The sequence below is a fragment of the Schizosaccharomyces cryophilus genome, assembly GCF_000004155.1.
Source record: "Schizosaccharomyces cryophilus OY26 unplaced genomic scaffold supercont4.9, whole genome shotgun sequence".
Taxonomy (NCBI): Eukaryota; Fungi; Ascomycota; class Schizosaccharomycetes; order Schizosaccharomycetales; family Schizosaccharomycetaceae; genus Schizosaccharomyces; species Schizosaccharomyces cryophilus.
In genome coordinates this window covers 381424-409190 of record NW_013185632.1, presented here as the reverse complement: position 1 = coordinate 409190, position 27767 = coordinate 381424, and the positions used below count along the sequence as shown (strand labels likewise).

Genomic DNA, 27767 nt, shown 5'->3' with positions numbered 1-27767 from the left:
TACTGCACTGCAGGGCAAAAAATAAACTCGATAAAAGGGGATATCGAGTTTACTTGAAACTTCTTCCATATTCCTTAACAAAGTGTAATGTACTACTCCCTAGCTGCAAGTTTGCACATTCCAAGAGAAAAGAAACAGCATACCGGCAAGGCAAGGTTAGCAACGATGGCTTTTTCTAGAGAAGAAATGAATGTAAAAAAAAAATAATGATAAAATAAAATAAACAGACAGGCAGGACAATAGATGCAACGGCAAGTATAGGGAATGCCTAAAAAAAAAAGGAAAATAGAAAATTTCTTTTCTTCCACATACAAACGTATAGAAGATTCTTTTTTTAGCTGACTGGAAGCCGTGATGTCGAGTCATTTAGATCCTTTTAGCAGATTTTATCAGTAGTTGAAAATAATCATAATTCAAAACTCGAGCTGGTATGTTGAAAAAAGAGAGCAATTGCGAAAAAGATACGAAAGCTAAAAGACTCTCAGAGATGAAGATTGCTATTCTGACAGAGTTTACAAATGACAGTAAAACCGACTGAAATGTGCGAACTTCATCTTGAACATATTTGTTATCCTTTATGAGGATTGAAATCGTATTAAAATCTTTTAATCAACCGTTGTTCCTCTATTATTTACTTTGGCTTTCATAGTCTTTTTATTTCAATCCCTTAGTCGCTTAAGGAAAGTTATTCGTTCTATCGGCAGCTTTACCTCGTTTGATTTTTATGAGCACTGAGTGCTATCGTACAAATTCATATTCATTGCCGAAAATCGGCAAATTTGCCGATTTTTTAGATTGCCGGGACGCCGACCAATCTCTACGGAAAGGGCTTATAAAAAAGTAAGCAAATCATTTATGTTACGTCCTTCGCAAGGAAGCATCAAAAAGAAGAGGTTGTCATTTCGATTGCCGATCGTTGGGTGCATTTGTGTATGAAAATGATGATTGTTTCCATCACTTGAGATCATTTTGAATGCACACAATGATAATCCCCCCTTTTTTTGCAGTAGGCTTTTATTTTGAACTCATCCTACAAAGGGGATAACAGAAAAAGCTTACAACTGTCCTTTCAAAAGTTTTTTAAAGTGGCATGAGATAGGTACTTAGGTAGCTGTTGTTCGATATGACGAAGTTTCTCTTTCGCTTGAATGAAGCGGTTTTGCTTCTCCGGGAGTGTAGAATCTCCATCTAAAGATGAAACTACCATGTTCGTTTTCCTTGTGCTTATTAGTTACCATACTTCCGGTAACGTTTCCCAACACGCTGTTTCTCCCTAAAATAACTCCATACTCAATGCCGAATATAAGCCAATGAGATGATTTACGGCAAATTTAATTTCGCTTCGGTTGTTGTGAATTGAACAAGGATGATATAAATGCGTACATATATATATGTGCGCATGAACTTTGTTTTGTCGTTGTATTGAGCATATACTTTTAGGGAAATATCTGGTTCTTTAGTTCTTCACTTTCTAGTAAATTTGGAAGCTGTTTTGTTGGAACTTTGTTTAATTACGAGAATTAATTAGATCCTACACAGCTTATCCCCTTTCCAGTGTGTACTTTTTTGAATGCCTTTAAGGTGGTTCAACTTTATTTAATTTATCTTCTCATAAAAAAAGGCTTGTCGATTACTATAGCTATACTATTTGGTTGCAATTACTCCTTCCGTCTTTTTTCTTGCATTTTAATTCCAATTGATACATTCTACCCCTTACATCATTGGTCTTATCTAGTTGTTGTTAAATCGTCTTTATTTTCTTTTCACAAAAGTTCCTTGAATTCTTTTCCTTGGGCCTGATTTTGCCTGTCGCTTCCGTCCTGAAAATGTCTAGAGAAAATCCTGCTGCCCATGATGCAAATACGATAGATTTAGACGCGCTAGAAGCCGCTGAAAATCCTGTCCAGTTAACGCAATCGCGTATGTTGGATATGTCCGGAAACCCTTTAAATCGTACTACCTCCCGCCAATCTGAGACTCTTTTTCCTAATGGTGTCGATCTTAATTATCCCTTTACCACCACTCGCGGCCTCCCTGATGTAGCAGAGTACAATTTGGAGACTGAAGGGGGTCTCTACCGTGATCCTACCATTAATAAAGAGGGCGAAGAGCTTGTAACCTGGGAAATGAACGATCCTTCAAACCCTAAAAATTGGTCCAAACTTTGGAAATGGTACATTACGGCTATTAATTCCTTGCTCGTAATTTGTAGTGCGTTTGGTTCATCCGTCATTGCTGGTGATTTGGAACATGTGAGCCGCGACTTAAAGGTTGGTCCTGAAGTCGCTGCTTTGTCTTGTTCTCTTATGGTAGTTGGATTCGGTGTCGGTCCTTTAGTCATCAGTCCCTTGAGTGAAATGTTTGGTCGTCGTATCGTTTACTTGGTCACTTTAGCTATCTATATTATCCTTCAAATTCCCTGTGCTTTGGCTCCTAATATCGCATGTCTTCTAATTTGTCGTTTCTTCGCTGGCTGTTTTGGTTGCTCGCCGCTTACTCTTGCCGGTGGTGTTTTATCCGATGTTTGGGAAACCCGCGAACGTGGTCTTGCCATTGCCTTCTTCGCTGCTGGTCCTTATGCTGGTCCCACTATTGGTCCATTGGTCGGCGGCTGGATCAATGTTGGTACTGGTGACTTTCGTTGGATATTTTGGGTCAATATGATTTACATGTTTGTTATGTATCTCACTATGCTTCCCATTCCCGAAACTTATGCCCCTGTCCTTTTGCGTTGGCGCGCCCAAAAAATCCGAAAGCAGACTGGTCGAAAGGTTTACACAGCACAAGAAAAGCAGATGTTATCCTTTATGGAAATTGTCCAAGTCAATTTGCTTCGTCCCATAAGTTTGTTGATGACGGAACCTATTTTGATGAGTATTTCCTGCTATATTGCTCTTATTTATGCTTTGCTTTATGGCTATTTCTTTGCGTATCCCAACGTTTTCGTCAAAGGAAAGGGCTATAACGAAGGTATTACTGGTCTCATGTTTATTCCCGTTTTAGTAGGTGTCGTCTTTGCTTTAGCGACTACTCCCTTTTTGGAAAGACAATATATGAATCGCATAGATGCTAACGGTGGTAAAGGAATTCCTGAATGGCGTTTGATCGGTATGATGATTGCAGCTCCTTTCATCCCTGCTGGTCTATTAATTTTCGGATGGACAAGTTTTCCCAGATTAATTTGGATCGGTCCTGCTTTCAGTGGAGTTCCGTTTGGTTACGGAATGGTGCTGTTTTATTTCAGTGCAAATAATTACCTAATCGATGTCTATCAAAATTATTGTGCCTCTGCTCTAGCTGCTAAGACAATGGTACGTTCAGGAGGTGGTGCTGCCTTCCCTTTATTTATTGACTATATGATGGATGGTATGACCCGACAATGGGCTTTCTTCCTTTTAGGTATGATAGCTGTTGCTGCAATCCCCATACCCTTCATCTTTTACATTTATGGTGCAAAGATTCGTGCAAAATCAAAGGCAGCCATCGTATAATATTATTCTTGTACTTCATTCGACGATCTTTTATCACGAATTGCGATTACACGCGCCATCATAGAAGTTATCAATTTTGCTTTTACATGATCAAAGGTTTAAGGTATACGTTCTGGGCCTTTTTTTCTTAAAATCATGAAATATCCTTCCTTGGCTTGTTATATAAAACTTATTGGGTTTATATATTTGCCGGTGTTTATTAACCAAAAATGTTAATTTGCTTCTTTGCTATCTTTGTGTTTTACCACTATTTTAATTCACATAATAAAAAACACAAACTTTATCGTTATTAAGCTGATTTTGTTATGAATATTTTGGGTTTAGAAAAGAAAAAAGAAAAGAAAATCATTGAGCATCTTGGATATGAAGAGTCATTTCGCCTTCTTTACTTCTATAATTAGAACTTTCATACTGGAAGTTAATGAAAAAATTAACTGTTTTTCTTTTTCTACATCTCGGTAAACAAAAGTTGCATTGTGCAGGGTGAGCATTTATTTTTTAAAATTGTATATATATATCGGGAGTAATAGTCGACGTTATCTCATTTATACATAAATTAAACATTAATATACAAGTATACGACGTAAAGAAATCAGCAAAAATCATGTTTGTGTACTCTATAACAAGGAATCGTAGAACGCGGAAAATAGGCTATGGAATAAAAATGAGAGGACTTTTTCTATAGGGATGGGTCGAAAGACATAACTATGGTTCGTTATTTCGTTGAGACTGGTATACACTCTTGGATAAAATTCGCAGGAGATTCATTGTATCAGAATGATTTGCTGTCTTGGAGAATTTTTGTTTGTGAAGAAGATAATTATGAGCTGCCCTTTCGCCGAATGCTGAGCGAACACTTGGGCTAATGCGAGTTAAAGAATGGAGAGCATGTATATGCTGAGATAAAGAGTCAAGCAAAGGGTTGAGACTCATCTTTAAATCTTTAACATAACTTTGATTATAGTTGTTCATTTCTTTGGATGTTTCCTGATCGTTACTGGTTGAGTCGGTTGAAGAGCTGAGCCGGTTGGATAAATCTCGACATGCGTGAAGTGTCTTTTCATTTTCTACTGATCCTGCAGCAACCGCCCTCCAAGCAGCTTCTTCATCTTGTAGCTGAGCCAACTTAGCCGTTAACTCGTCCAAAAGCTGTATATTTTTTAAATTCTGAGGGTGAGGCTTATTTGGAATAATCTCATTCGGGGATCTTTGGTACCAACTAATAGAAAATTGGTTGGACAATAACTCATTAAGAACTTCTTGAATGATAGACCTAGCGATTGCAGCTTCGCTGGATTCTTTTGTTTCCTTGTATTTTTCCCGTTGCTCATCCAATCGCTTATAGGAAGCCCACAGAAGCAGCTGTTTCATTCGAAGAGGTTCAGATAAATCTTTTGAAATGTGTCGATAATATTCGTCAGTAGGAACGTCCGCATGAGGAAGAGCTTCAAACCCCGTTCCAATGCTACTGGCACGCTTTCCTCGTTGGTCAAGGCTACTTCTCCTTCCCTTGGATTTTCTCAGTTTCTGGTTTTTCTTAATTATTGGGGTATCTGACACAGGCAGTGCAATCATTTTTTCGGATTTAGGTGATTCTTCATTCTGAGAAGTATCCGATTTGCCATGTTTCACCGATGTCGTTTCTTTTCCTTTCCTAACAAAAGTAAACCCTTCCTGCACTTCTTGCTTTCGTTTCATTGCACACTGTTTCTACCAGTGCGCGTTTTGCGATGTCTGTTATTTACAACTCAAATACCGAATATCAAGATACTTCCTTGGTAAACAAACAAGCGACATTTTTATCAGAATAGCAATCATAAGGGATGATTAAATATATTCTTAATTGTAGTAAGACGTATTTAAAACTATAAGAAGGAACAAACATAGGACATCATCTTCGTTCGTAGTGTTTCAATTTATAGGAAGTAGCAACAGGTACAATCAAAGAAAAGCTGAAAGAAGTAATTTTCGTACAAATATAAAACCTTTTCTTTATACATGAAAGTTAAATTTCAGTAAATGAAAATGGATCCCATGAGCGAAAACCATCGAAGGAGAATATTAAATCCATACCTTAGTACACGAGTAAGCTCGACTATACAAATATATCTTTATGGAATATGACCCTCTTGTCGAACAATCTTTTAATATAAAGCATTACAACTTCTAATTTAAATGTTTATACATTCGTTAATTAAACTTTCTTTTTTTTTCCCGATAGGTAGTAACTCACTGTACTATACTCTTTAGGATTATGCTTTCCCGGAGATATAATCAACCATAAACCGTTTTGTTATACTTTTGTTGACAGTTGCTACCCACGTTACCACTCATAATATGATATTTGAATCGATATTGTTACCGGAAATGCGAATTCTTTAATTACAAAGTATGACTAGAATTCATCGAAAATAGGTTCATTTTTACTTTTAGAGGTTCCTTACTGTTGATCCTAAATTGAATATAACTAGAGAAATGAGTTTTCAGAAAAAGCGGTTTAAAAACATTCGTTTCGTAGAACTCGACTTCTATCACCAATTCTTCCTTGTAATAGCACGGCAAGTGCTAAAGGAATTATTAAGTAATAAAGATGGAAGAATTCAATCATACTTATCTGTTTGTCTTGATATCCATTCGCAAAATTTTGGATCCTTACAATGATTTATCATAAGCTTTTTCTTCTTCATCTTTGCAATGAAATTCCTTAGTTTGAAAAACAAGCTATATTTAATGTTATTTTTAAAAACAAACTAGAAGTGCTTTCCTTGTACGGTATTTAAAGTCCTTCGCTTTTCTACATCTTATATCTTGTTCATCAATCTTTAATCTTTTACACACAACCCTCTAATTTTGGTTTGCAGACAGCGAAACTGCATTTATTGAATTGAGCATCTTTTTTTTCCTTTTTTTTTTGAAATAAAGTCATTCCTGCTTGAAATTTAAAAGTACATAGACTTCTACTTCACCTGTGCGGGTTTAAGGAGAGAACAAGATAATCTTTGAATAATTACAACCATGACCGTTTTAGAGACGTCTTTGCCTATGCCATTCAAAAAAGTTGCGTCTGGAAAAGTGAGAGATCTTTATGATTGTGAAGAATTTCCTTCTTCCCTGCTGTTTGTTGCAACAGACCGTATCAGCGCATACGATGTGATTATGAATAACGGAATACCTGAAAAGGGTAAGATCCTTACAAAAATCTCAGAGTTTTGGTTTTCGCTCTTTAAAGGTAAAATTCAAACCCACTTAATTACCTCTAAATGGAACGAAATGCCTTGGATCATCCAACAGCATCCAGAGTTGAAGGATCGATGCATGCTTGTTAAAAAATTCAAAATCCTTCCTATTGAAGCCATTGTTCGTGGCTACCTAACTGGAAGTGCGTGGAAGGAATACCAGGCTCATGGAACCGTTCATGGAATTCAAGTTCCCGCTAATATGCAAGAAGGAGAGGCTTTTCCTGAACCTCTTTTCACCCCGAGTACAAAAGCTGCTGAGGGACACGATGAGAATATCCATCCCGATACTGTGACTAGCATCGTTGGCGAAGACTTGGCTAAACAAGTTTCTCAAGCTTCTGTTGAACTTTACAAAATTGCCAGAGAAGCTGCATTGCAAAAGGGAATCATTATCGCAGATACTAAATTTGAATTTGGTGTCGATGAAACTACAAACAAAGTTGTTCTTGTGGATGAAGTGTTGACTCCAGATTCTTCTCGATTTTGGCTTGCTGCTGACTACAAAGTTGGAACATCGCCAGACAGCTTCGATAAGCAGTTTTTGCGCAATTGGCTTACCTCTAACAAACTAAATGGCAAGCCCGGGGTCTCTCTTCCTGAAAATATCGTTCATGCTACTGGTAAAAAATATATGGATGCCTATGAAATGATTACTGGAAAGAAGTGGTCCTATTAGCTTATAACATTTTATTCCCATAGCTTTTCCTATTAACAAGATTTGGACTATGCATTAATTAATCTTATACCCTTAGCTGCTCTCAAAAAATGTCGCTGAAAAGACATGAACCGACCTTCATCGCTTAAAGTTTTAATGTACGTATCTTAATGGATGACTTTCAACTATTGATCTTTCATCGGTTTTTGTATAATGTGACCTCTACATTCTCTATTGAGATCTCTATCGTTTGTTTGTTTGTTGCTTGCTACTCATATGCAAATATACCATTGTTTATATGGTCATTGTTTTGATTGGGCTTATTTCACTATTTGTTTACATTCAATAATGTAGTATATATATATATATAGCTCATTCATATTATTTCTCTTTCTTAATATCATTAAGAGATAAAAATGATTTACATTAACTTTCCACTGGTTTACTCTTATTTGGATATAGGCAAGATCTTTCTGAAACCACTAGCTAGTTCAGTGTGTATCTTTGCCGTTCTTTGCTTCTTCCAAAATCTTGAAAGCATTTTTTATTTCTCTCAAGATGTTCTTCTTTGGATCGCTTATGCTTGCTCTACTATAACTATCTTTACATACTTGACCGTGGCTACTTTTTTAGAAACAATTATAATCACTGTTCTTTTTCCGTTCAAGCTACTCTATAAAATTGGAAGCTTATCAGTGAACGCATCAATTGTTGCTGTTCAGAAGTTTATTATATATGCATCCTGGATCTTAGGCTACCAAGAAACGCTTCAAGTTTGGTCTCAATTTAAAGAAAGCTCACTGTACGATTCAAAGTTTTATAAACTTGAAAGCTGTTTTAGAAAATTCCCCTCAGTTACCGCCTATATCTATTGCCTAGATGGAAAAGTGCAATTAATTTGGCGTTATGGACAACTCGAGCACTTAACCCCGATCATTGATGGCCCATACGTTGAGGCAGATGGTGAAAAAATATCTTTTAATGTGAATGGAAAGAATGCGAAAATGCAACAGATTGTACGTGAGTATTTTCATAATGAATATAGCTCAACCACTCATTTATTTCGCTGTAATCAAATTTTTAAGCTGTACTGTCTGAGTGGCATCAAAACAGATTTTTTTCCAGGACTTCTCGAGTACGAAACATCAACAGGCAAACTTAACATTGCTCAGAAAGAAACTATAGAACGATCTAGTGATCAAGTGATAAGTGAAAGCGAAATAAACGATACTTATGCAGATACAGATTATTGGAAATCAATTTTTGAAGAAGAAGAATCAAGGATATTATTTGAATGGGATGATGAAACGGAGAATGATGCAGAACTAAACAATAGTGAGAAAAATGAAGAGGAAAATTATAAAGATCAAAGTCAAGACACGATTGCAAAGATATCTTCCGAAGACGAAGGGTTGAATAGAAATCTTTTGCCAGCTCTACTTTTTTCAGAAGACTCAACAAAAGAAAGGGACTTAGTAATTGAAGCGACAAGCTTTGTAAAACAATCGGATACGCAAGACTGCACCTTTAACCTTGGATATGAACTTGAAGAAGATTATGGTAAATATGAAACACAATGTGAAAAAGACTACGATCCAAATTTGTTGCCTATATTACCAATCTATGAAGAAGCACAAAACAAAACATTAGAGAGGGAAACTGACTATAAACAGACACACGATTTTCAAAATCATGCAACACAGTGTGAAGAAGAGGAAGATTCATGTTTACTTCCAATAATACCGATCTATGGAGCAGCAGAAAGCAAGGCAGAAAAAAAGGAAGCTAATTACAATCAGAGAGACTTTTATGAAAATTATGAATTAAGCTGTGAAGAAGAGAACGATCCATGTATGCTGCCAATAATTTCGATCTTCGGAGAAACACAAGGCAAGACAAATGAAAGCGATAACCAAATTGACATTTCAACGTCAGAGTCTACACAAGGTGCCACCATTGAGGAAGAAAAAAGCGACGAGAAAGACATGTTTCCTTCCACGAACAAGTTGATTCTTGAATGCCTAGACTATATGAAAGTGAACTGGGGACTTGATGATAAGGAACACAAGGAGGAAGATAACAGTTTAAACGAAATAAGACTAGAAAAGAGAAATGACAATGTACAACAACCAGGTTCGAACGGAGTAAATACCGCCAAAGAAGTGATTGCTGATTTCAGTGACAGCGAGAATATTCGACCTCTAAATCCTAATTGGGACAGTACAGAAGAAGAAGAAGATGATGATGATGATGATAACGGAGTTATGAAATTCGAAAAGCTACTTTATGAGCCCTTTGATGATGATAATGGATTCTATCTCGAGCAAACCGAGCATTATTCTGGCGAAAGGGAATCATATAATGAAACAGAAAAGCCATTAAGGAAAGGAATGGAGATAGACAATCTTCAGTTTATGGATGAAGAGAAAAATAAAACATTGAAAATGCAGTTGTGCATGAGTTTTTTAACTGAACGATTTCTTCAACCCTATCAAACCGAAACAGATATTCCTTATGATGACAAAGAAGCAGAATGCAGGCAATAAAACTCAAGTAAGATGGATTAAAATGTTAATTTTTCACTCAGGGGATCACGATTTATTACGAAACGAATCCCAATGCAATTAATTGAAAGAATAACTAATAGAGGAAGAAACTTTAAACATAATTTTGCTGTGAGACTTTAGTTTGTATGAGATAGTGTTTTTGGCTATAGTTTACTAATGAAATTAAATTTGAATTAATCAACCATGGGGACCGTATAATTATAAAAACTTCTTTACAATGAAAAAATATTTAGTTTTTTAGTCAAATCATTCATGTAAATGTTTATAAAAAAGAGCAAAAATGAACTTACACGACGGGACTCGAACCCGCAGCCTCCTCATGATTCAAGATTCCTGGTCAGCTTCTATACCGATTAGGAATGAGGTGCGCTACCATTGCGCCACGCGTAACTTGCTTGACTGTGAAAGAAATAAATGGAATCTATAGTAAATATCAGGAAGGATTAGGTGAAGATGAAGATAGGTGCAGAGGAATAGGTGTCTTATATGTTTCATTTTATTGTTTTCTTTTCTTTTCATTAACACTGCAAAACCAATGATTTTATGATTGATTAGGAGAATTTTCTTACAAAGGTGTTAAGGAAGTTGCTTGTCTATAATGTTACTAAGAAAGTTTTCCCATTGAGTTTTTATTTTTTATTTATCTTACGGAAACTAAGTTATATTAATTACACTATATTGGTAAAAAACCATGTTTACGGTTGTTTAGTTCCCAAACATATTTTTCTGTCTCGTCCCAGCTACTTCTAGCAGATCGAAGAAATTTTCGAATATGTTTGGCTATGGCGTAGATGGGGACCGTTTGGAAACTGACATCTGCTTGACGAAGCACATCTAAAACACGATGGGCCTCAACACGTCCACTGGACATCATGGGCATCACATATTTGATAACATCTTTGCCGAAGAACAGGCGATATACACTGTCTGGCTTTTTGTAAATAACTCGTCCATGTCGGAGAAGGGACAAAAGCGAAAGGCGTATAGCTTCATCATTAATTCCTGGTAACGTATCTATCCTTTGACTCTCCACGTTTATAACTGAGACGGAAGGAAGACTTAGGTTGTTGATTTTAAAAAACCCAATCACTTCTTCAATTGTGAAGCCTGCCTCTGGATTCGCCTTGCATAAACGTCGCAAGTGATGAAGGAGGACCTTGGCGTGATTACTGGAATGGGACGATTTACAAGGAAAACCTAATTTTTCATTTACGGGCTTTTCTTTTAGGATCGATTGTTTTCTCTGTAGTTTTTGTCTATAATGAATCCTTTTAAGCCACTCCTTCCATTCAGCATTCGGATCCTCAAGTAGATCTAACGTATATGCTAGAAGGTGAAACGAATGAACTCGTTGGATTTTTCCACCGACGCGAACAATTGACCCTGGATTTAATCTTTTTGCTTTTTGCGCCAAGGAACGTCTCTCCTTCAGTGAAAAGACTGTGCGTATATTCTGACTAGTGCAATCATCCACTAAAAAGAAAAGTTAGTAAATAAAGTACTCTGTTTTTCAAGATCCTGAAAAATACTTTATGCTTATTACGAAACGCTCAACATGGGAGTCCCTGTTGGGCAGCAAAACCTCTGTCTACCTTCCTATACCCTGTATACCTACCTGTACAAACGTATTTATCTTCGTAGAAATCCAGTGAAACCACGTATCCTACAACCTGTATCCAGCAAATGGGATGTCCAAACCAGAAACCTATCTCTTCTAGCAAATGTTAATAAAACATGTCACCAATCCTAACACCTGTAGATGTGGTTGTAGACGTACTAGATATAGAATCAGAAAAGACGATAGAGTACACATCGTTAATAAACATAGGATTCCATCTTGTCAAAGTAGTGCATTGCTTGTTTATGTCTTCATCTTCTAATGGCATTTAGATCCAGCATTCCGAAACATATACTGTAAGTTATGTCTGTTTCTTTTTCTTTTCCAAATATCCAAATAAAGAAAAGAATCCTCTTGGAAGAAAAATAAAAATTTGTACGTCAACCACGTTCGCGTCGTAAAAAGCAGCAAAGGTCAGACAAAGCTTCAATAGAAACGATAAAATTAAGAATAAGAATAATCTTCTTTAAAAGAAATAGATTTAAGAAGATGTCTATGGATGTGATAACGGAAATAAAGAAATAATAGGTTTCGTGTCGCGTTCTAAATGTATTAACTAGCTGTAAGGGAATGATGTTTCCAGGGTCATGTAAACAAAGAGAGTGTGTTTACACTTGAAACAAAGGAAAAAAGTAAAGAGACAGAGAAAGAGATGCAAAGTAAGTTCATTCTCTCAACTGCTTTACAAGCATGTATTTATATATTTATATATATTTTTTTTTTACCATGGAAAATTATGAGCTTTAAGAAACAAAGGTTTTGTAGTTACTTTCGAACAAAAGAAAAGATTTTCTGGAACGTGTTTTTGCAAGGATGTAGCTTAAAAATTTTGCTATTTTTCTTTCATAGACATTACAATCTTGAAGCATTCCATCTCATACATGATGCATCTTGCATTAATATTTTTCGCATGGTTAAGCGTGTCAGAGCTTCTGTAAAAAATCTATAAATCCTATCTTTCTTTTCATTTCATTAAAGCCAGATGGTTTTATGCGTCCAGTAGAAGAAGCATTCCTCTCTTAACCTGATCCTGCTTTCAAAACAACTCACCTCTTTTGTTGAAGACATTTTCCTCTATCGTCAGTAATTCATTCATCATCGTTTCTATTAACGAAGATATATATTTTCTAAAGGGTTTTTTTGTTTTTATGCTTGATTGATCTTGAAAACCAACTTTTGTTGTTGATTTTCTTAGAATGGCCGATTTGCTTCATTTGAACTCTCCTGCAGCATCAGATGTTGAGGATGATGACTATTCTAGCGAGCTAGATGATGATTTGAAAGAATCTATAGAGCAATTGGAACAATTATTGTGTTTAGTCATATTTCCCATTGCTGGCAAGTTTCTAGGAAGAAAATTCGCTTTTCACGGTACGTAAAAATCACTTTCTATTTGTGCGTAAATAGAGAAAAAATCTTTGGTCAATACTTTGACGTATCTCGAGAGATTGTCTCTATTTCGACTCCCATAAACAAGTTCAATATACTAACATGCTTTCATAGTTTGGGCCCGGTGGCTTGATCGACGACGAATTGTTTAATTATTTCCTTTGTATTCTGGACGGTTTAGGGAATCAAAGGATAGGAGGTTGTTTCACTTGTCTTTCATGGCAAAGACTTATTTTCGTGCCTACAGGGTGCGATTTGACAACATACACCTGCATTAATCTGAAATCACTTTATGTCAAAGTATGTTTATGAATGTCTTACCGATCAGAACTGATTGATATTTTCACCACAGACTTAAGAATGACTTTCTTTCGCCTAATCACTTGCTTTATGGAATTTCTTACAGGGAACCAAAAGTGTTGATATTGGTTCTTTAATCTTCAATTATTTATAACTTTTTTTTTCCTTTTATTAGTTAACGAACCCAATACACTCAAGTCTACAGATACATTTCGAGTATGTTTTAAGGCTTGCTACTGTTATTCTTGCATAGGGTCGAACTCTTGGTAATTCACTTACTGATTGTTTTATGCTTAATATGGATCTTTTTTTCTTACTGTTTCTATTATTTGCTTTTTTTTTTTCATCGAAAAAAAACTCTTCTTGTATTCTCCTATACACATGTACAAAGGCATCCTAATCCTGTAAATTCACAATGATGACTAATCCCTTTTGTAAATTCAGTCTTTATAATCAAAACCATCTTTTTTTTTCTTTTTTCTTTTTTTTCGGTTTTATGAACCAATCCATTTTTAACACATATTAAATCATCCTGGTTTGGAGACCGCTTTGTCCTTATTAACAGATCAACTTCACTTTCAGCACAATTTTAAAGACAAAGTGTTTCCAATTTTACCATATTCACGCAGCTTTAACCACCTTTTTTGTTGTATTTAAAAATGTTTGAAGGAATTAAAGGACCGAATCCATCTGATATTCAAGTAAGTTATAGGTACATTTGAAGGCATCTTCTGTGGGTTCACTTGAACGGAAAAACCAAGTCAATTCTTCTTGAATATAAAACATCTTTATCTTTATATGAAAGAGAGCTGTGCCTTAGAAAATGAGCGCCGAGAAAAAATCTTGAAATCGGTCAAAAGAACGCTGTTCTAAAATCCATAGCAAGAAAAACAAGTACTAACATACTTAGGGTCCCGATCTTCGAGTTCTCGTTGTCCATGCTCGCTGGAACTTGCAAGCTATCGAGCCTCTCGTAAAGGGTGCCGTTGACAAAATGATCAATCATCATGCAGTGAAACCAGAGAATATTGACATCAGGAGCGTTCCCGGGAGCTGGGAATTGCCCGTCGGTATTCGTTCTTTCATGGCAAGCAACCGTTATGATGCCGTAATTGGCATCGGTGTCTTAATCAAGGGTTCCACGATGCATTTTGAATACATATCTGAAGCTGTTGTGCACGGTCTCATGCGAATAGGCCTTGACACTGGCGTTCCCGTGATTTTGGGACTTTTGACGGTTTTAAATGAAGAACAAGCCTTGCATCGTGCCGGACTTAACGGCGGCCACAACCATGGTGATGACTGGGGTTCCGCAGCCGTTGAAATGGGTCTTAAAAGTCTCAATAATTAAGTTAAGAGCAACAGATTCTTGTATTTCTTTCAGTTAATTATAAGCCTTCTATCTAGATCCAATGAAACGTTGATGTTTTAATTATACATACAAAGTAGCTTCCTTGGATAGCATTTCACTTTTCTTTCATCTTTTAAGTTTAACCTTCCAAATTCATATTCATTCAGCTTCATTGTTGTTGTTGGTTGTTTGAACTTATGTCCATAAGAAACACTCGAGTTGATTAACATACTTCATTAGAAATCAAATCTATATCACAGAGAATAGGTATAAAGTACGAAAAGGTTGCGTAATTATCCTGAATATGCAAGAGTAGAAGAATTACAATATACTGTAATCGTGGAGTGGAGTAATGATTAGTTTTCAGAGTCAAGAGCAAGGTGCAAAAGACGGCAAGAATGCTTTCCGCCATCTATAATTTAATGATTCACCTATAAGATAAATGACTCACATGCCACATTTTCTTGCTCAATGCTACAAAACCCCTTTTCCCATAATTTTTGAAAGGCATAACAATTGACATGTAAGTTTTGGTGATGCAGATCTTTTAGAAGCCATTTAACTCCGCTTTATTATGATTTTGAGTCGGCTGCGGTCCCTTCTGAGCTTGAGAGGGCATTTGAAGAAACGCGGTTAGCTTCTTGTAGGATCTTTATAATTTCGAATCTCTTTGTTGCAGAACGTGGTCTGCATGGCTGAATAACTACAGCATCACCAACTCCACATCCATGATCATCCTGTACCATGTAATTTTGGTAATTTGTTACATATTTCTTGATAACCGGGTGAAACTTTTCCTTTGCAACGCGCACCTTGGCGGTTTTTGGCATAAAATTTGAGACGACGATTCCAAAGTAATTCAACTTCATTCTTCTACCAAGAAAGATTGCAATTTCTGAGATTCAGGAAGAAACAATTAATGCCAACTCTGTTCCAGAGTTCTCAACTAAGTCCATTGTAGGTTAGCGTAACCAAGCGTACTGCACTACGCTTGGTATAATGCCTCGTTTTGCTATCGAATTATACGATAAGAATGTCAAACATATCATTATAATTATTTAAACGACATTAACGAGTTTAGCGTATTCTCTGAAAATAGAAAGTGACCAAAATCGAAATTTCAGTGCATCCTTCACCATGTTTGACGATCCTTCCAAGAAGCTAACCTATTTTGAATATGCTGCTGGTGTTTTAGTCTGCTGTTGGCCCATCATGAGGCAAGCTGTCGCTGAAGAATGGGCAGATGTCGATACAGCTGACAAACGAGACTGGATGGCAGGTGCGCTAGTAGACTACATCTGTTCAGCAAAAGACGTTGATGCATGGGATATCGAAGAGCTCATTTTGCAGATTCTCCAAGATGAATTTAATGTGGGTTCTGTAGAAGATGACTCACCTTACATTGTAAGTAGCTAGTTAACTAGCTAGCAGAAATTGGACATGATAATGGGATTTAAACATCGTTTGTAGAAGTCCTAGGTGATTATTAAATAATCGGTGCGAATGACAAACGATCATTGATATTTATGAACGATATGAATGGATGACGACCTTTTCTTCCATTTTCTCACGATTGTTCCTAATTTGTACACTAACACTAATAATTTAGTTGGCTCAAGATCTACATCGTGTATGGCAAGCGGCCTTGGAAGACAATTTTGACCCTATTCGTGACATCCATGAACGCTTAGGAAAACCCATGATTGAGAAACAAGAGAGAGAAGAAAATAGAGCTGCGAAGCCTTCAGCATCTTCTGTTCCTGAACTTGTCGAAGGAGAACAATCCATGCATGAAGATGCTACTGAACCCGCACAAGAAGAATCAAAGGCTCCTGTTGTCGACGACGATGGCTTCACTGTTGTTCAACGTAAGCGTCGTTAAAGAAAAGACTTGCTTGTGCTTGAAACGATGCTTTTAAGGTATCATATCTTACTACAGGATATTTATGGGTTAGGGGCGGATACAATGTTAGAAAATTTTTTGCTATGTTTTGGTGTCTTCTTGTCTATAAAATAAAAGATTTACGGAGTAATGGTATAGGGGTGGAATGAAATAAAATGCTAATTCTGTCAAATTCTAAATGTTGGTTAATTCTTATTAAGTAGGTTATGTTAAATTGAAAAGTAAAGCAACTGCACTGCATGTATTTTTACTTCTTTCTTTTTCTTTCATAGCTATGTTTACCTATTTCCTTAAAAAGTACCCACGTATATGTTAGTTCGCATTAAGAGAAAGAACCCTTTATCATAACGTGAACGATTTTATTTGACATCGACCCTTGATACTGAAGCTCCAGCTTTGGCTTTAGGTCTTTATCTTCTTCACCTTCTTGTTCTGGCTGAACAAATTTTCGGCCTATTTCTACCAATGCATGTCCTTGTACGGCTTCAGAATACACATCTATTACTTTTCCATCTGTCTCATTAGTCAACATTCCAACACAAAATGCGTTCATTTCTTTACCATAGATGGTACGGATATTTCCTTGGTTTAAAAAAGCAACCGCGTGCAAGTCCCGCTGAACGGAGAATAACAAATCATTAATATTTACAGGATATTTCTTGTTAAAATGAATTCGAACGTGACATTTCAAATTGTGTCGCAGCCTAACAATTTTGTCTGTGGTATTCATGGAAAATGGATTGATGAATCGCGTGCCCGGTAAATTTGACACCTACTTAATTCATTCTTGTATCAGTAGGTCAAAACTTTAATAGACTGATATTGAATGAAAAAAAAAGAAGAGCTACATCTGACACTAAAAACCGACTTTGATGAAAGTCAACTTCTCCAACAAGATGAACTAAGGCCACTTATGACCTTGAATAATTTAAGCTTTTACAGTTATGAATAACTAGAGTTTATTTTTGCTTTGACTATGGTAGTATTTTTACAGTCATTCAGCATTTGAAGTGACAGAATCTAAATCTTGGTTTTTCTACTGTACACAGTATACTTACAATCTGAGGCTATTGGAGCAAAGTAAACATAATAATTAATTAATCAGAAAGTGCTTATAAACATAACTGATGACCGGATAACAGTTCACTAGATGGTGACATTAACTTTTTATTGACTTTGTTTTGATTTACAAATCAAACTCTATAGCAAAGATTGGTTCATCTGTCCTAGTTTTGCAGACGTATCGTAAAGGTTGCCCAGAATAATAGCTTTGGATGGAAAACTTCAATTTGGTATATGGAATGGAGATGCTCATGGAACTAGGGTCAAAAAAAGGATTACAAAAGTCAGCGACGAAGTATCGACTTGGATTGATTGGTAATTTTTGTCGGTTTTCAGGATCTAGCATTTCTTTCTTTCTATTGGATGAACCTTCATCGAAATACTCTAGAGGGAGCTGAGTGTTAGCCGTTTTCATCTTGGTCATGGTCGAATAAAATGGAGAAAAAGCCCATGGTTGGTCACTGTACAAATCATACTCAAGCGCTGGGTCCACCAGCTTAAGACATTTCATTAAGTAAGAGGATCCAGCGGGAAGAACATCTCGTAAGGGTTTATCAAATTGGTTACCAAACAAAATATCGTCGGCAGTCATTACACTTTCTGTAGGAACAAAGTGTCCAGCTATCATGATAGAGCATGTGTCATTGGACTTTGAAAAATACTCATGATCTTGAACTTCATAATCGCGAAGTCGCACTTTAATCTGTCCCTCAAACTGTTTTGACTTTACAACGTTTGGGGGGCCATTAATCGCAATGGCCTCTTTACGTGAGCCAACAACCAAGAAGCATTTCATGTTACTACGCAGAGGCCGAAAAAGTGATTGGAAGAGCTTGTTCAATTTGAAAAATTTCTATAGGGATGGGGATGTTTCGTTGAGCAAGAAGAAGTGCGACATGAGATTGTATGACAACATCGACATACGTATGTATACTTGCAAAAAGAAATAGCTATAGAGCTAAGCGACTCTTTGAAAAATCTTTAACGTATATACAAAAGCGTTAGAGGTCTTCGGACTTGCTACATTATTTGTTGTCATTTTTGCAAGTATATACGATGAGCTTGTTTACATTCTCTGGATCATCAGTCACTATGGAAACATTCAGACGAAATTTGCCTTTAAGCTTTCTCTCGCTTACAATAAGCTTAAATAGCTACATGTTTACAAGTTGGCAGAAAGACATTGAATATGTTTTCCAACGAAAGAAGAAAACAGGAATACGAATAAAGACTCTCATTTCAATTTGTGGTTTTTGTGAAAGAATATCTATTCGAAGTATTTGGGGAATTCTTGATGAGATGGTCAAGATAATAAACCTTGGCAAGTGTTTCAAAACTTCATGATATTCAATATTTTTTATCTTTTCTTTTGGATAGAGTTCGTTAGCGAAGCAAAGCTCTTTCAATCGTGCATTCATTCTACACGTATTCCAAGTGAGGAAGCAACTTGAGAGTGTAAATATTTATCGAATCAGTTTGTTAGAGGAAAACGAACTCTAAGAAATAGCTTCAAGTAAGAATAATATAAATGTAAATTGAAATTTACAGGAAAACATGCTGATGGAAATGATGTTAAGTTGATACTGGAAAACTTGTAAATCATAGACATACCTATACTGGCCCAACTCAAAATCTTTAACGTTTAAAAAGGATCTTTCCAAGTTTTAATTTTTCAATTGCTCTTAATATCTTTACAAAAGGAGTTTTGATTGTCTTGTTATTTATACATTTTAGACTTTACTTCATACTCGACATACTTCCTATCCACTTACACACTTGGCAATTAGTACTGCATTGCCAAGATGTCTGCTGAAAATAGAGTGAATTATGAAAGAATAAAAGAATTATGGATCCTTTACGGAGATTATGCAGTATTGCTTCTTGTTTCGTTGAGTTACTTCATTTTAGACATTACAATGCTTCCGTTCCAGCGACAATTTTCTTTAGAGGATTTAACAATTTCTCATCCTCATGCCGAGCATGAACGAGTACCTACAAAGTACCTAGGGGTATGTTTATCCTAGTTGCATTTCATAGAGCCATATACAGTTCATTTTTCTATTCCTTCCTTAATTTATTCCTTACTAACTGATATTGCTTCTTAGCTGATTTCCCTTCTCCTTCCTGGCTTTACGCTTTATGGAATTGGTAGATACAGGAAAAGCCCTCTTTTGTTCTGGAAAAGCTTGACGGGTTTACTTTACTCCACCATGGTTTGTGGTCTCATCGTAACCATCATCAAAAATACGGTGGGAAGACCTCGTCCAGACTTTTTGTCTCGCTGCAATCCTCTCAGTTCATCTCCCAAGACGGGGTGGGTAGACCTTCAAGTTTGTACTACACCTTGGAAGAGTAGTACATTACAAGACGGATTACGATCTTTTCCTTCCGGACATACGTCTTTTTCTTTCTCAGGACTTGGTTATCTTTCCTTATGTATTGCTTCTCAATTAAGAATGTTTCGCAAAAAGACTTCTTCCTGGGCGATCGTTATGTTTTTTCTTCCATTGACTTTAGCATGTTGGATAGGTATCAGCCGTAATGAAGACTACCGTCATCACCAAGAAGATATTTTGGTTGGTGGTTTACTGGGAATGACCATTGCATATATTTGTTATCGGCAAATATTCCCTCCGTTAAATGACGCTTCCGCTGACATTCCGTACGCTCAAATTGAAATAGATGAGGGTAACTCGGACAGCAGAAGAGTGGTAGAAGAAATGGTGTGAGTTAGAATGATACTTTCATACTTTACAACAAAGCGGTTCTTCTTTCTCTTATAGTCAAGTACACTCTTTTTTACCTTGTATTATTAACGATTATATTTTATATATATATTTATTTATATTTGATTTGACTCTTAACAAGCGTTATTAATTCCATAGCTACTCTTATGGAAAATAAAATAGAAGTAACCTGGAAATCTGTGTCATTACCCAAAAATGAGATCTTTTTCCATTCCGTAAGTTTTCAATTAAGCTATTTCAGCATCAGCTTCATCAAAATCCTGCTCCTCTTCATCATCCATTTCCTCTTCTTCCCAATCGTCATAACCGTCTTCGTCTTCACCTTCAAAACCGAATAAAAGATCTTCTGCTGACATAGAAGGGGTTTGCAAGCCATCATTCTCTTTTTCTTCTGGCTGTGAAGAAGCTTCGCCTCTAACTTCGTCATCTAGAGCTTGATCTGTTTTTTCGGACCTAAATTCAGTCTTTGGCGTAGGGAATGGTTCCTCTCTCAAGTCATCCAAATCCGCATCTTCTTCGCTTTCAATGACTACTATGCCGTTTGCTAAAACGAACCAAACAAAGCCAAAAGTGGAAGCGAGAATGAAAAAACCATTTCTAGCCAACGATACCCGCTTTTGAGGAGAAATAGAAACGTTACGGAAAGAAGCCTTGGCTTCTTCAACTTTTGTAGACACGTTGTTCCATGCAAGTCGCGCTAGAGCTAGAAGGTTTTGAGGTTGCTTTTCGATGGAAACTTTAGAGAGTAAGCCATTTGAAGGAGAAGATGGGAACCATCTTGCTTTTAAGGATTCGAGCAAATGAAACAACTTCGGGGCAGACGATTGCATTGTACTTCGTAAGGTTAATTGGTCAAAGTTTTCGGTAAGCGTGTGGAAAGAAAGGAAGGCATAGAGGAGACAATCAAGAGAAGTAGGATTTTCACCAAATAAAAATTCAGAATCGCCAATCAAAAGTTCCAATGAGCCGTACAGCTGTCGAGCAAGAGAAGACATTCTAATCCGAAAAGCCTGGGCTTGTAACAATGCTTGTTTCTGGCGAGAGGCATTTGTCCATCTATGGGAAATTGGCATTCTTGAAGCTTCGTAAGAGGTTTTATCATCACTAATTCCTAGTGTCAAGGTCAGGCGCTCTTTTGCGTGTTTTTGAAATGCATTCGGAGTCAAATAGTTATAAGGAAATCCAAGCACCTTGGACCACTCGGGACGCGTGACACGAACATAATTGTCTTCGCACACATAGGCTTTGAAAAGCCATAAATCATAAGCATTTCTCTCCAAAAGACAAGAAAACGCGGTAATTTTACTGATGGCCTCTTTGTCTAAGTCGTTGTCCAGATCGTATCCTTTCTGCTTCAAATAAAATAAAACGTTTTTTAACGATCCTATCCACGCATGTCCGTCCCACAAGGCGGGGAGCTTTTGCGTCGGACTCATACTGGCATTTGCGGTTTGATAAATTACAAACTCATCTTTAGGAACAGCAAGTGAACAGTACAAGATAGCTGCTAAGCAACTTGGATCTAAACTTGGTAAGCCAAGTCCCGGACCATAAACGAATAACTGCAGCATATTGTTAGCGACTTGAAGGTTTCTACTTTCAGAACCGCTCCGAAAATTCAGATGTTATGAATCTGAATATTAGTAGAAGAAATAGAATGCTGAATGGGAATTTTTCGATTCTTTCTACACCAAGACCAATTCAGGAAGAAACACGATCTTGCAAGAAACTTACCTTGTCCTTTGGTATGAGTAACAATGCTCTGTTACCCGGAATGCTATAAAGAATTAGATATAATGAGAAAGCACAGTTGATGAGTAAAAAGAAAATGAAATAGTATAATGGAATACAGTGATTTTATAGGAGAGATTGTAACAAAAATGGAATTTTAGGACAGGTGATGAGATGAAGGACGAAAAAAAGGAATGTAATGTGATGAGTTCATTCTTTCATACATAAAAACCTAAGACAGAAAAGTAAATAGAAGCCAAAAAAGGAGAAAAATAATAATCAATACAAGTAGTTCAAAACTTTTTTTATATGGGTGGCTAATTATCCTTTTTGTGGCTTACTTGATTGGAATATTTAGAGGTGCTTGCGTTTCTTTTAGAGACGTATTCTTTGTCGGTAGAAGAAATTTCAGCTTCGGCAGCCTCATTAGCCTGTTCTTCGGTAATCTCAAGTTGAACTATATTGTTTACGTGAAGAGCAAATAGATGACCAAGCTGGAGAATAAGGACGCCGGTCAAGAGAAAGGCAATCAAAACTTGGGAGGCACCGAGAACCATAAAATGCATGTTTCTGTCGAATTGAACATATCGACGTAATTTTGCAGTGATGATAGCGGGGGAAACATTCACGATAAATATCACAGACGCCGCAATGTACAAAAGAGTGCTGGAATAATAATACAGTCGGTCATCACCCGTTACCCTGTTGGCCTGAATGAGGTGGAAAACCATGCCTAAACCGACAACGAAGTAGAAAAAATATTTATGATAAGCACTTGCATTGGCTAGCATTGTGTAGTATGTTTCAGCCACAGTAAACGCGGATTCTGGTCCTGGTTTCCATAGTGTGTTGTAATCCACGATACTCTATACCAGTTAGCTCAGTTTCTACAATTCTTTTTTTCATGGAAGGAAGGAAGGAAGGAAGGAAGGGAAGGAGAAATCGTTGGGTATTGAAAGGACGTATAGAATGGGCTAGGACATGGGTTTGATTTATGAACACTTTGCGATCCCTGCTCTGCCCTTTCTTATGAGATTACGAGAGTTGGTCACTTCTTATAGTCTATGTTACAGTCATCAAGCACCATTTCTTGGAACCGAAGGTAACTACAATTGATGTTTGAAATGAAAAGCACAACCAGTCGCCTTTTTTCAATAAAAGTTTTCATGGTTTCCAATCCATGCTACCAACGTTTTTGTGTCTCCCAAGAAAAAAAAAGAACCAACTAAACTTACACTGACAAACAATAAGGCCAAGCAAAATGATGTAGTCATTAAAATACCAAGCCGAGAAAGGTTTTTCAACCCTTCAACGCTAACAAACCGAAGAAAAGCAGGCTTTTTCATAGGGGACGAATTTTCCTAATTTTTGTTTTTCTTTTAACTTTGTGGTTCAGGTCACGTCAACTCAACTCAAGGGCTGCTCTATACTCTTGTTCTCCTTGTACTTCACTGCGTATTCTTGATCATACATATATTTACATCTCGTAACATCATACAAAGTAAATACATTAATGACATATTTCGTGAGGATGGGGTTTCTACTGACTTCTGTTAAATTTTATTGAACAGAACAATCCTTTGTTTTTCTTTTTTATTCATATTTATTGTTCAACTTTATTGGTTTAGTTTTTTATCAATCTTTGGTAAGGGTGGAGGCTCTTGAAACGCAAACAAAAACAAACGAAAATAATGGTGTCGCATTATAGAAGCATTCTTTTCTCTAATCAATCACGATCGCTGTAGAAGTGCCTATTTCTATTTCATACGATACCCGAGAATGCATCAAGGGTTTTCTTCTTTTCTTTTGCTTCGCTTACGATCATCGATTCTATGTTTATTAATGCGCATTGACAAGTACTCATTCTAGGGCGTTATGCACTTTACCGCATTTTAACGAGCTATCATCTATCCTTTTCTACAAGGAACCCATTCCTTTGCAAGATCCATTGCTAACAAAGGTAAGTTTTATATGGAAAACTAGGAGATCTTTGGGTGATTTTTATTGGAAAAAAAAGGAAATATATTACTGGAAAATGGTGTCTATTTATGCTCCATTGATATATGTTGCGGTGCTAATTGGCGCCATGTACGGCGTTTCTGTCTTTGTTCGAAAGTCAAGAAGCATCCCAAATGAATTTGTTTCTGAAGAATGGTTTGGTAAAAACTACGCGAGAAGCTACTTTTTTCAGCTCTTGCAGCAAAATCCTCCGGTCTCTGATACCATCATAAAAGCTGGACTGGTTTTGCGTGCGACGGAGGCTCTGCGTCAGCTAATGAGGCTAAAATCCTCTAGAATGGCTCTCAACGTGTTACTGAATCGAGGTGGTGTTGGCGATGATCTGGTCCGCAAATTCAGCCGTTTAGAAAAAGAAACGGAGTTGGAGTTGATGGATATTGCAAGGACTGCAAATTCTTTACAACCTGGTTGGAATCAATTCATTTTCCAAAGTTGCAGTGAAATCATCGAAAACGAAAAAATTCTTCAGCAAGTCGACGAAATCCCTAAGGACTTGGAAAAAATCTCCAATCGTTGGTCCAGCGAGAAGCAACTTTATGAAGATGCTGAAAATGAACGCCGTTTGGAAGCCCAAAAAGATTTGGGCGTCCTTTGAGTGTTCTGTCATACAAATAGTCTGAATTCCGTCTACTCTTTTTGTTAGACAAAGTCCGTATGTATTATGGCTTTCCCTTTTCTGTTCCATCCTCCTCCTTTCTTTCTTTCTTTCTTTCTTTCTTTCGTGATTTACTTTTAATTTCGTTTGACTCGTATTTGTCAAAATTTTGTCTAGCGAACTTGTTCATCGCTATGAACGTATATATCATGGCATATACCACCGACTCAACCTACTTTTTATGTCCTTCCCTTTTAGCCTTTCAACCTTTTTATCAGCCTTGTTCATCCTTTGCATTCCACACTATGGTCTAATAAAAGAAAACTATATAGACGATTGTTTCCTCAAAATCCTTAATGAAAGTTAATTTTTTATTCCAGTCAAAATTGCAAAATTTATATTATTCACACTAGAGAAGATCAATTATCAAATGAAGAATGAAATTATATAATTTTGGTATGCGATGATCAAAACCTATTTGATGTAATTTTATATTAAAAAGAAAGCTCAACAACAAACACTTAAATTCACTTTTGCTGCTGTTTATTGTATTCAGAGATTAAATCCTTTTGAACATATCTTGGTGCAGGCAAGTATTTCAAAAATTCCATAGTAAACTCACCTTTTCCTTTGGTCAATGCACGAATATCAGAGGAATAAGAAAACATGTTGTTTAATGGAACCTCAGCCAACAAACTAAATTCCTCTTCTCCAATATCACTGTCAACAATGGTTCCTTTCCTTTTATCGACGTTGCCAATAACAGCACCTTGATGTTCAACAGGAGCAGTAATGCTAACGTTCATTATCGGCTCTAAAATGATTGGATCTGCTTGCAAGAATGCACCACGGAATGCCGTTATTGTTGCCATACGGAAAGCAAGCTCAGAAGAATCGACCGGATGGTATGCACCATCTTCTAAAACAAATCGACAATTTTTTATGGGATGTCCAATCAAAAAACCCTTTTCAAGACTTTCCCGAAATGCCTTTTCACAAGCTGGAATATATTGAGAGGGGACCGCACCACCGGTAACTTTATTAATGAATTCATAGTCGACCACATTACCACCCTCATCTTCCTTAGCATCCATATATTCAATATATCCCTCCACTTTGGCATACTGACCTGCACCACCAGATTGCTTTTTGTGCAGATAACTGAACGGGACCTTTTTGGTTAAGCTTTCACGGAAAGCGACTCGTGGCTTTCCTGTATCGCATTCTACCTTGTATTCGCGACGCATTCTCTCTACGTATACTTCTAGATGTAGTTCACCCATTCCGCTAATGATTGTTTCTTTCGACTCTTGATCAAGTTTAACTCTAAAAGTTGGATCCTCACGTTGGAAACGATTCAGAGCTTTTGAAAAGTTGGAGGTATCTTTACTCTTGGGTTTTAAAGACAACGAAATAACCGGTTCAGGAACGAACATGGAAGACATGGTATAATGAACGGAACCATCAGTGAATGTATCTCCAGAAGCACAATCAATGCCGAACATGGCGCAGATTCCACCAGCACCAGTTTCTTCAACTTCTTCCATATCGTTTGAATGCATGCGAACTAAACGAGAGACTTTGATTCTTTTGGTTGAGTTTACGTTGTACACATAACCACCACGTTTTAAGGAACCTTGATAAACACGTAAATAGGTCAATTGACCAAAGCGTCCCTCTTCAAGTTTAAATGCCAGGGCGACGAGTGGCTTTGTGTTATTTGGAACCAGGGTAACAGGTTTTTCCGATTCAGCTGCATTTAATGCAACATTTTCTACTTCATAGGGAGCAGGTAAGTAGTCACAAACAGCATCCAACACTGGCTGGACGCCAATGTTAGACAAAGCCGATCCCATTAAAACAGGAGTAAACTTGCGAGCAAGGGTTACTCTTCTAATGGCCTGCATCAATTGCTCCGAAGATGGTGTTTCTTCCATTACATACATGTCTGCGACCTGTTCATCCAAATCAGCCAACATTTCAATTAAAGAAGACCGTTTTTCTTGAGCAAGCCCTTGCAAATCTTCGGGTATAGTATCAGTAAATTCAACCTTTTCACCTTTTTCACCATGATTGTAAATAGCGCGCATGTGAATAAGATCCACAACACCTTTCATTTCACTTTCACTACCGATGGGGATTTGTACTGCAGCAGCAGGAATTTTCAACTTTGTATTGATTTGTTGAATTACCTTCCAAGGATCTGCACCCATTCGGTCCATCTTGTTGATGAATGAAACACGAGGCACATTATATCTTCTCATTTGTCGATCCACAGTAATTGTTTGGGATTGAACACCGGAAACAGCACAGAGAACAAGTACAGCACCGTCCAAAACACGCAATGCACGTTCCACTTCAATGGTAAAATCAATATGGCCGGGGGTATCAATGATATTAACGTTAAACTCTTTGGGAACACTATTTTCTTGTTTCTCACTCTGTATTTGGTCGAGGGTCCGACTCCAAGTACAGTGAGTAGCGGCGGATTGAATAGTAATACCCTTTTCACGTTCCAACTCCATCGAATCCATTTTAGCACCGACATTATCTTTGCCGCGAACTTCGTGTATGTCTTTAATTCGCCCAGTATAATACAGGACGCGCTCAGTAAACGTCGTCTTTCCTGAGTCAATATGAGCAGAAATACCAATGTTGCGAATCTGGTTCAATCTTTTCATATCATTTTCACTAAGTTGACTTTGTAAAGATGCTTCTGATTCTGCTGGCTTTGAGCTATCGGTGGTAGCAAATCGACATCCCAAAATGCTTCTACGAATTTGCGGGAAACGCCCTGCTAGCTGCCTAATCGGAAGCTTCAACATTTTTATTCAATTCATAAATGCAAGAATGGTGTTAAAGAGTAATTTCTTTTTATCCTGCTTGACTGAAAAAGAGGGGGAGTTTTGGGGAAGGATGATTGGTGTAGCTGAATTTCGCGACGCGGATGAAATACTTTGGGAGCATTGGTTTTCAAATCCAATCGGTAAAAAAAACTTTATAAATATAATAATTATTATAATTAATAATAATAATAACAATAATAATAAGTTACCTTGTTTTTATTCATTTTAGTGACAGAAGTAGCGTTGAAAAGGAA

The 27767-nt window shown here is 36.9% G+C and overlaps 18 protein-coding genes and 1 non-coding gene across 19 annotated transcripts; 8 read left to right on the top strand and 11 right to left on the bottom strand.

The window, feature by feature from the left end:
- Nucleotides 1-49: 49 nt before the first annotated feature.
- On the bottom strand, nt 50-366 carry SPOG_04279 (uncharacterized protein; the record flags this gene model as incomplete). The annotated part of the gene is made up of 3 exons (XM_013170355.1): nt 50-175; nt 230-268; nt 313-366. The coding sequence occupies 3 exons, from the start codon at nt 364-366 to the stop codon at nt 50-52; spliced, it is 219 nt and encodes a 72-aa protein (XP_013025809.1).
- A 156-nt stretch (nt 367-522) lies between these two features.
- Nucleotides 523-4088, top strand: SPOG_04281 (spermine family transporter). Its single transcript, XM_013170357.1, has one exon. The coding sequence runs from the start codon at nt 1827-1829 to the stop codon at nt 3489-3491; it is 1665 nt and encodes a 554-aa protein (XP_013025811.1). The 5' UTR covers nt 523-1826; the 3' UTR covers nt 3492-4088.
- On the bottom strand, nt 1070-1401 carry SPOG_04280 (uncharacterized protein; the record flags this gene model as incomplete). The annotated part of the gene is made up of 2 exons (XM_013170356.1): nt 1070-1217; nt 1325-1401. 2 exons carry the CDS (start codon nt 1399-1401, stop codon nt 1070-1072), a joined length of 225 nt encoding a protein of 74 aa, XP_013025810.1.
- SPOG_04282 (kinetochore protein Mis13) lies at nt 3973-5220 on the bottom strand. The gene has a single exon (XM_013170358.1). The coding sequence runs from the start codon at nt 5187-5189 to the stop codon at nt 4197-4199; it is 993 nt and encodes a 330-aa protein (XP_013025812.1). The 5' UTR covers nt 5190-5220; the 3' UTR covers nt 3973-4196.
- A 1286-nt stretch (nt 5221-6506) lies between these two features.
- Nucleotides 6507-7406, top strand: SPOG_04283 (phosphoribosylamidoimidazolesuccinocarboxamide synthase; the record flags this gene model as incomplete). Its single annotated transcript, XM_013170359.1, has 1 exon — nt 6507-7406. One exon carries the CDS (start codon nt 6507-6509, stop codon nt 7404-7406), a length of 900 nt encoding a protein of 299 aa, XP_013025813.1.
- A 395-nt stretch (nt 7407-7801) lies between these two features.
- SPOG_04284 (uncharacterized protein) lies at nt 7802-9931 on the top strand (the record flags this gene model as incomplete). The annotated part of the gene is made up of 1 exon (XM_013170360.1): nt 7802-9931. The coding sequence occupies one exon, from the start codon at nt 7802-7804 to the stop codon at nt 9929-9931; it is 2130 nt and encodes a 709-aa protein (XP_013025814.1).
- Nucleotides 9932-10237: 306 nt separating this feature from the next.
- Nucleotides 10238-10342, bottom strand: SPOG_16405. Its single transcript has one exon. It is a non-coding gene; the product is annotated as a tRNA-Arg (tRNA).
- A 193-nt stretch (nt 10343-10535) lies between these two features.
- Nucleotides 10536-12433, bottom strand: SPOG_04285 (telomere cap complex subunit Stn1). The gene is made up of 3 exons (XM_013170361.1): nt 11730-12433; nt 11568-11666; nt 10536-11425 (listed from the first exon to the last, which is right to left on the bottom strand). The coding sequence occupies exons 1-3, from the start codon at nt 11836-11838 to the stop codon at nt 10626-10628; spliced, it is 1008 nt and encodes a 335-aa protein (XP_013025815.1). The 5' UTR covers nt 11839-12433; the 3' UTR covers nt 10536-10625.
- On the top strand, nt 12323-13705 carry SPOG_04286 (uncharacterized protein). Its single transcript, XM_013170362.1, has 2 exons — nt 12323-12941; nt 13074-13705. The coding sequence occupies exons 1-2, from the start codon at nt 12767-12769 to the stop codon at nt 13109-13111; spliced, it is 213 nt and encodes a 70-aa protein (XP_013025816.1). The 5' UTR covers nt 12323-12766; the 3' UTR covers nt 13112-13705.
- A 60-nt stretch (nt 13706-13765) lies between these two features.
- On the bottom strand, nt 13766-15524 carry SPOG_04288 (ribosomal protein subunit S17). Its single transcript, XM_013170364.1, has one exon. The coding sequence runs from the start codon at nt 15477-15479 to the stop codon at nt 15183-15185; it is 297 nt and encodes a 98-aa protein (XP_013025818.1). The 5' UTR covers nt 15480-15524; the 3' UTR covers nt 13766-15182.
- Nucleotides 13803-14709, top strand: SPOG_04287 (6,7-dimethyl-8-ribityllumazine synthase). The gene is made up of 2 exons (XM_013170363.1): nt 13803-13960; nt 14170-14709. Exons 1-2 carry the CDS (start codon nt 13919-13921, stop codon nt 14608-14610), a joined length of 483 nt encoding a protein of 160 aa, XP_013025817.1. The 5' UTR covers nt 13803-13918; the 3' UTR covers nt 14611-14709.
- Nucleotides 15525-15666: 142 nt separating the features above from the next.
- SPOG_04289 (rRNA processing protein Tsr2) lies at nt 15667-16685 on the top strand. Its single transcript, XM_013170365.1, has 2 exons — nt 15667-16014; nt 16220-16685. Exons 1-2 carry the CDS (start codon nt 15748-15750, stop codon nt 16490-16492), a joined length of 540 nt encoding a protein of 179 aa, XP_013025819.1. The 5' UTR covers nt 15667-15747; the 3' UTR covers nt 16493-16685.
- Nucleotides 16676-17286, bottom strand: SPOG_04290 (recombination protein Saw1). Its single transcript, XM_013170366.1, has 2 exons — nt 17075-17286; nt 16676-17026 (listed from the first exon to the last, which is right to left on the bottom strand). Exons 1-2 carry the CDS (start codon nt 17241-17243, stop codon nt 16836-16838), a joined length of 360 nt encoding a protein of 119 aa, XP_013025820.1. The 5' UTR covers nt 17244-17286; the 3' UTR covers nt 16676-16835.
- Nucleotides 17287-17581: 295 nt separating this feature from the next.
- SPOG_04291 (DUF1769 family protein) lies at nt 17582-18620 on the bottom strand. Its single transcript, XM_013170367.1, has one exon. It carries the CDS (start codon nt 18369-18371, stop codon nt 17700-17702), a length of 672 nt encoding a protein of 223 aa, XP_013025821.1. The 5' UTR covers nt 18372-18620; the 3' UTR covers nt 17582-17699.
- A 654-nt stretch (nt 18621-19274) lies between these two features.
- Nucleotides 19275-20515, top strand: SPOG_04292 (phosphatidic acid phosphatase). Its single transcript, XM_013170368.1, has 2 exons — nt 19275-19584; nt 19681-20515. The coding sequence occupies exons 1-2, from the start codon at nt 19378-19380 to the stop codon at nt 20302-20304; spliced, it is 831 nt and encodes a 276-aa protein (XP_013025822.1). The 5' UTR covers nt 19275-19377; the 3' UTR covers nt 20305-20515.
- Nucleotides 20361-22249, bottom strand: SPOG_04293 (metaxin). Its single transcript, XM_013170369.1, has one exon. The coding sequence runs from the start codon at nt 21891-21893 to the stop codon at nt 20550-20552; it is 1344 nt and encodes a 447-aa protein (XP_013025823.1). The 5' UTR covers nt 21894-22249; the 3' UTR covers nt 20361-20549.
- On the bottom strand, nt 22183-23540 carry SPOG_04294 (ER chaperone SHR3 ue Psh3). The gene is made up of 2 exons (XM_013170370.1): nt 23289-23540; nt 22183-22919 (listed from the first exon to the last, which is right to left on the bottom strand). Exons 1-2 carry the CDS (start codon nt 23397-23399, stop codon nt 22371-22373), a joined length of 660 nt encoding a protein of 219 aa, XP_013025824.1. The 5' UTR covers nt 23400-23540; the 3' UTR covers nt 22183-22370.
- Nucleotides 23541-23977: 437 nt separating this feature from the next.
- On the top strand, nt 23978-25141 carry SPOG_04295 (ER protein translocation subcomplex subunit Sec66). Its single transcript, XM_013170371.1, has one exon. It carries the CDS (start codon nt 24089-24091, stop codon nt 24665-24667), a length of 579 nt encoding a protein of 192 aa, XP_013025825.1. The 5' UTR covers nt 23978-24088; the 3' UTR covers nt 24668-25141.
- SPOG_04296 (translation elongation factor G) lies at nt 25041-27613 on the bottom strand. The gene has a single exon (XM_013170372.1). The coding sequence runs from the start codon at nt 27490-27492 to the stop codon at nt 25195-25197; it is 2298 nt and encodes a 765-aa protein (XP_013025826.1). The 5' UTR covers nt 27493-27613; the 3' UTR covers nt 25041-25194.
- Nucleotides 27614-27767: the final 154 nt, after the last annotated feature.

Bases quoted from the DNA above. Each gene is read 5' to 3' on its own strand.
- SPOG_04281 (XM_013170357.1), top strand. From the start codon at position 1,827: ATGTCTAGAGAAAATCCTGCTGCCCATGATGCAAATACGATAGATTTA.
- SPOG_04282 (XM_013170358.1), bottom strand. From the start codon at position 5,189: ATGAAACGAAAGCAAGAAGTGCAGGAAGGGTTTACTTTTGTTAGGAAA.
- SPOG_04285 (XM_013170361.1), bottom strand. From the start codon at position 11,838: ATGCCATTAGAAGATGAAGACATAAACAAGCAATGCACTACTTTGACA. The intron at 11,667-11,729 runs GTACGTCTACAA...AACATTTGCTAG, and splicing joins CTTTTCTGATTCTATATCTA to AAGAGATAGGTTTCTGGTTT. The intron at 11,426-11,567 runs GTAGGTATACAG...TTTTCTTTTTAG, and splicing joins AGATAAATACGTTTGTACAG to TGGATGATTGCACTAGTCAG.
- SPOG_04286 (XM_013170362.1), top strand. From the start codon at position 12,767: ATGGCCGATTTGCTTCATTTGAACTCTCCTGCAGCATCAGATGTTGAG. The intron at 12,942-13,073 runs GTACGTAAAAAT...ATGCTTTCATAG, and splicing joins AAGAAAATTCGCTTTTCACG to TTTGGGCCCGGTGGCTTGAT.
- SPOG_04287 (XM_013170363.1), top strand. From the start codon at position 13,919: ATGTTTGAAGGAATTAAAGGACCGAATCCATCTGATATTCAA. The intron at 13,961-14,169 runs GTAAGTTATAGG...TAACATACTTAG, and splicing joins CGAATCCATCTGATATTCAA to GGTCCCGATCTTCGAGTTCT.
- SPOG_04288 (XM_013170364.1), bottom strand. From the start codon at position 15,479: ATGAAGTTGAATTACTTTGGAATCGTCGTCTCAAATTTTATGCCAAAA.
- SPOG_04289 (XM_013170365.1), top strand. From the start codon at position 15,748: ATGTTTGACGATCCTTCCAAGAAGCTAACCTATTTTGAATATGCTGCT. The intron at 16,015-16,219 runs GTAAGTAGCTAG...CTAATAATTTAG, and splicing joins AAGATGACTCACCTTACATT to TTGGCTCAAGATCTACATCG.
- SPOG_04290 (XM_013170366.1), bottom strand. From the start codon at position 17,243: ATGAATACCACAGACAAAATTGTTAGGCTGCGACACAATTTGAAATGT. The intron at 17,027-17,074 runs GTAAAGAAATGA...CTAATGAGACAG, and splicing joins AAATATCCGTACCATCTATG to ATGGAAAAGTAATAGATGTG.
- SPOG_04291 (XM_013170367.1), bottom strand. From the start codon at position 18,371: ATGAAATGCTTCTTGGTTGTTGGCTCACGTAAAGAGGCCATTGCGATT.
- SPOG_04292 (XM_013170368.1), top strand. From the start codon at position 19,378: ATGTCTGCTGAAAATAGAGTGAATTATGAAAGAATAAAAGAATTATGG. The intron at 19,585-19,680 runs GTATGTTTATCC...ATTGCTTCTTAG, and splicing joins TACCTACAAAGTACCTAGGG to CTGATTTCCCTTCTCCTTCC.
- SPOG_04293 (XM_013170369.1), bottom strand. From the start codon at position 21,893: ATGCTGCAGTTATTCGTTTATGGTCCGGGACTTGGCTTACCAAGTTTA.
- SPOG_04294 (XM_013170370.1), bottom strand. From the start codon at position 23,399: ATGAAAAAGCCTGCTTTTCTTCGGTTTGTTAGCGTTGAAGGGTTGAAA. The intron at 22,920-23,288 runs GTAAGTTTAGTT...TAACTGGTATAG, and splicing joins TGGCCTTATTGTTTGTCAGT to AGTATCGTGGATTACAACAC.
- SPOG_04295 (XM_013170371.1), top strand. From the start codon at position 24,089: ATGGTGTCTATTTATGCTCCATTGATATATGTTGCGGTGCTAATTGGC.
- SPOG_04296 (XM_013170372.1), bottom strand. From the start codon at position 27,492: ATGTTGAAGCTTCCGATTAGGCAGCTAGCAGGGCGTTTCCCGCAAATT.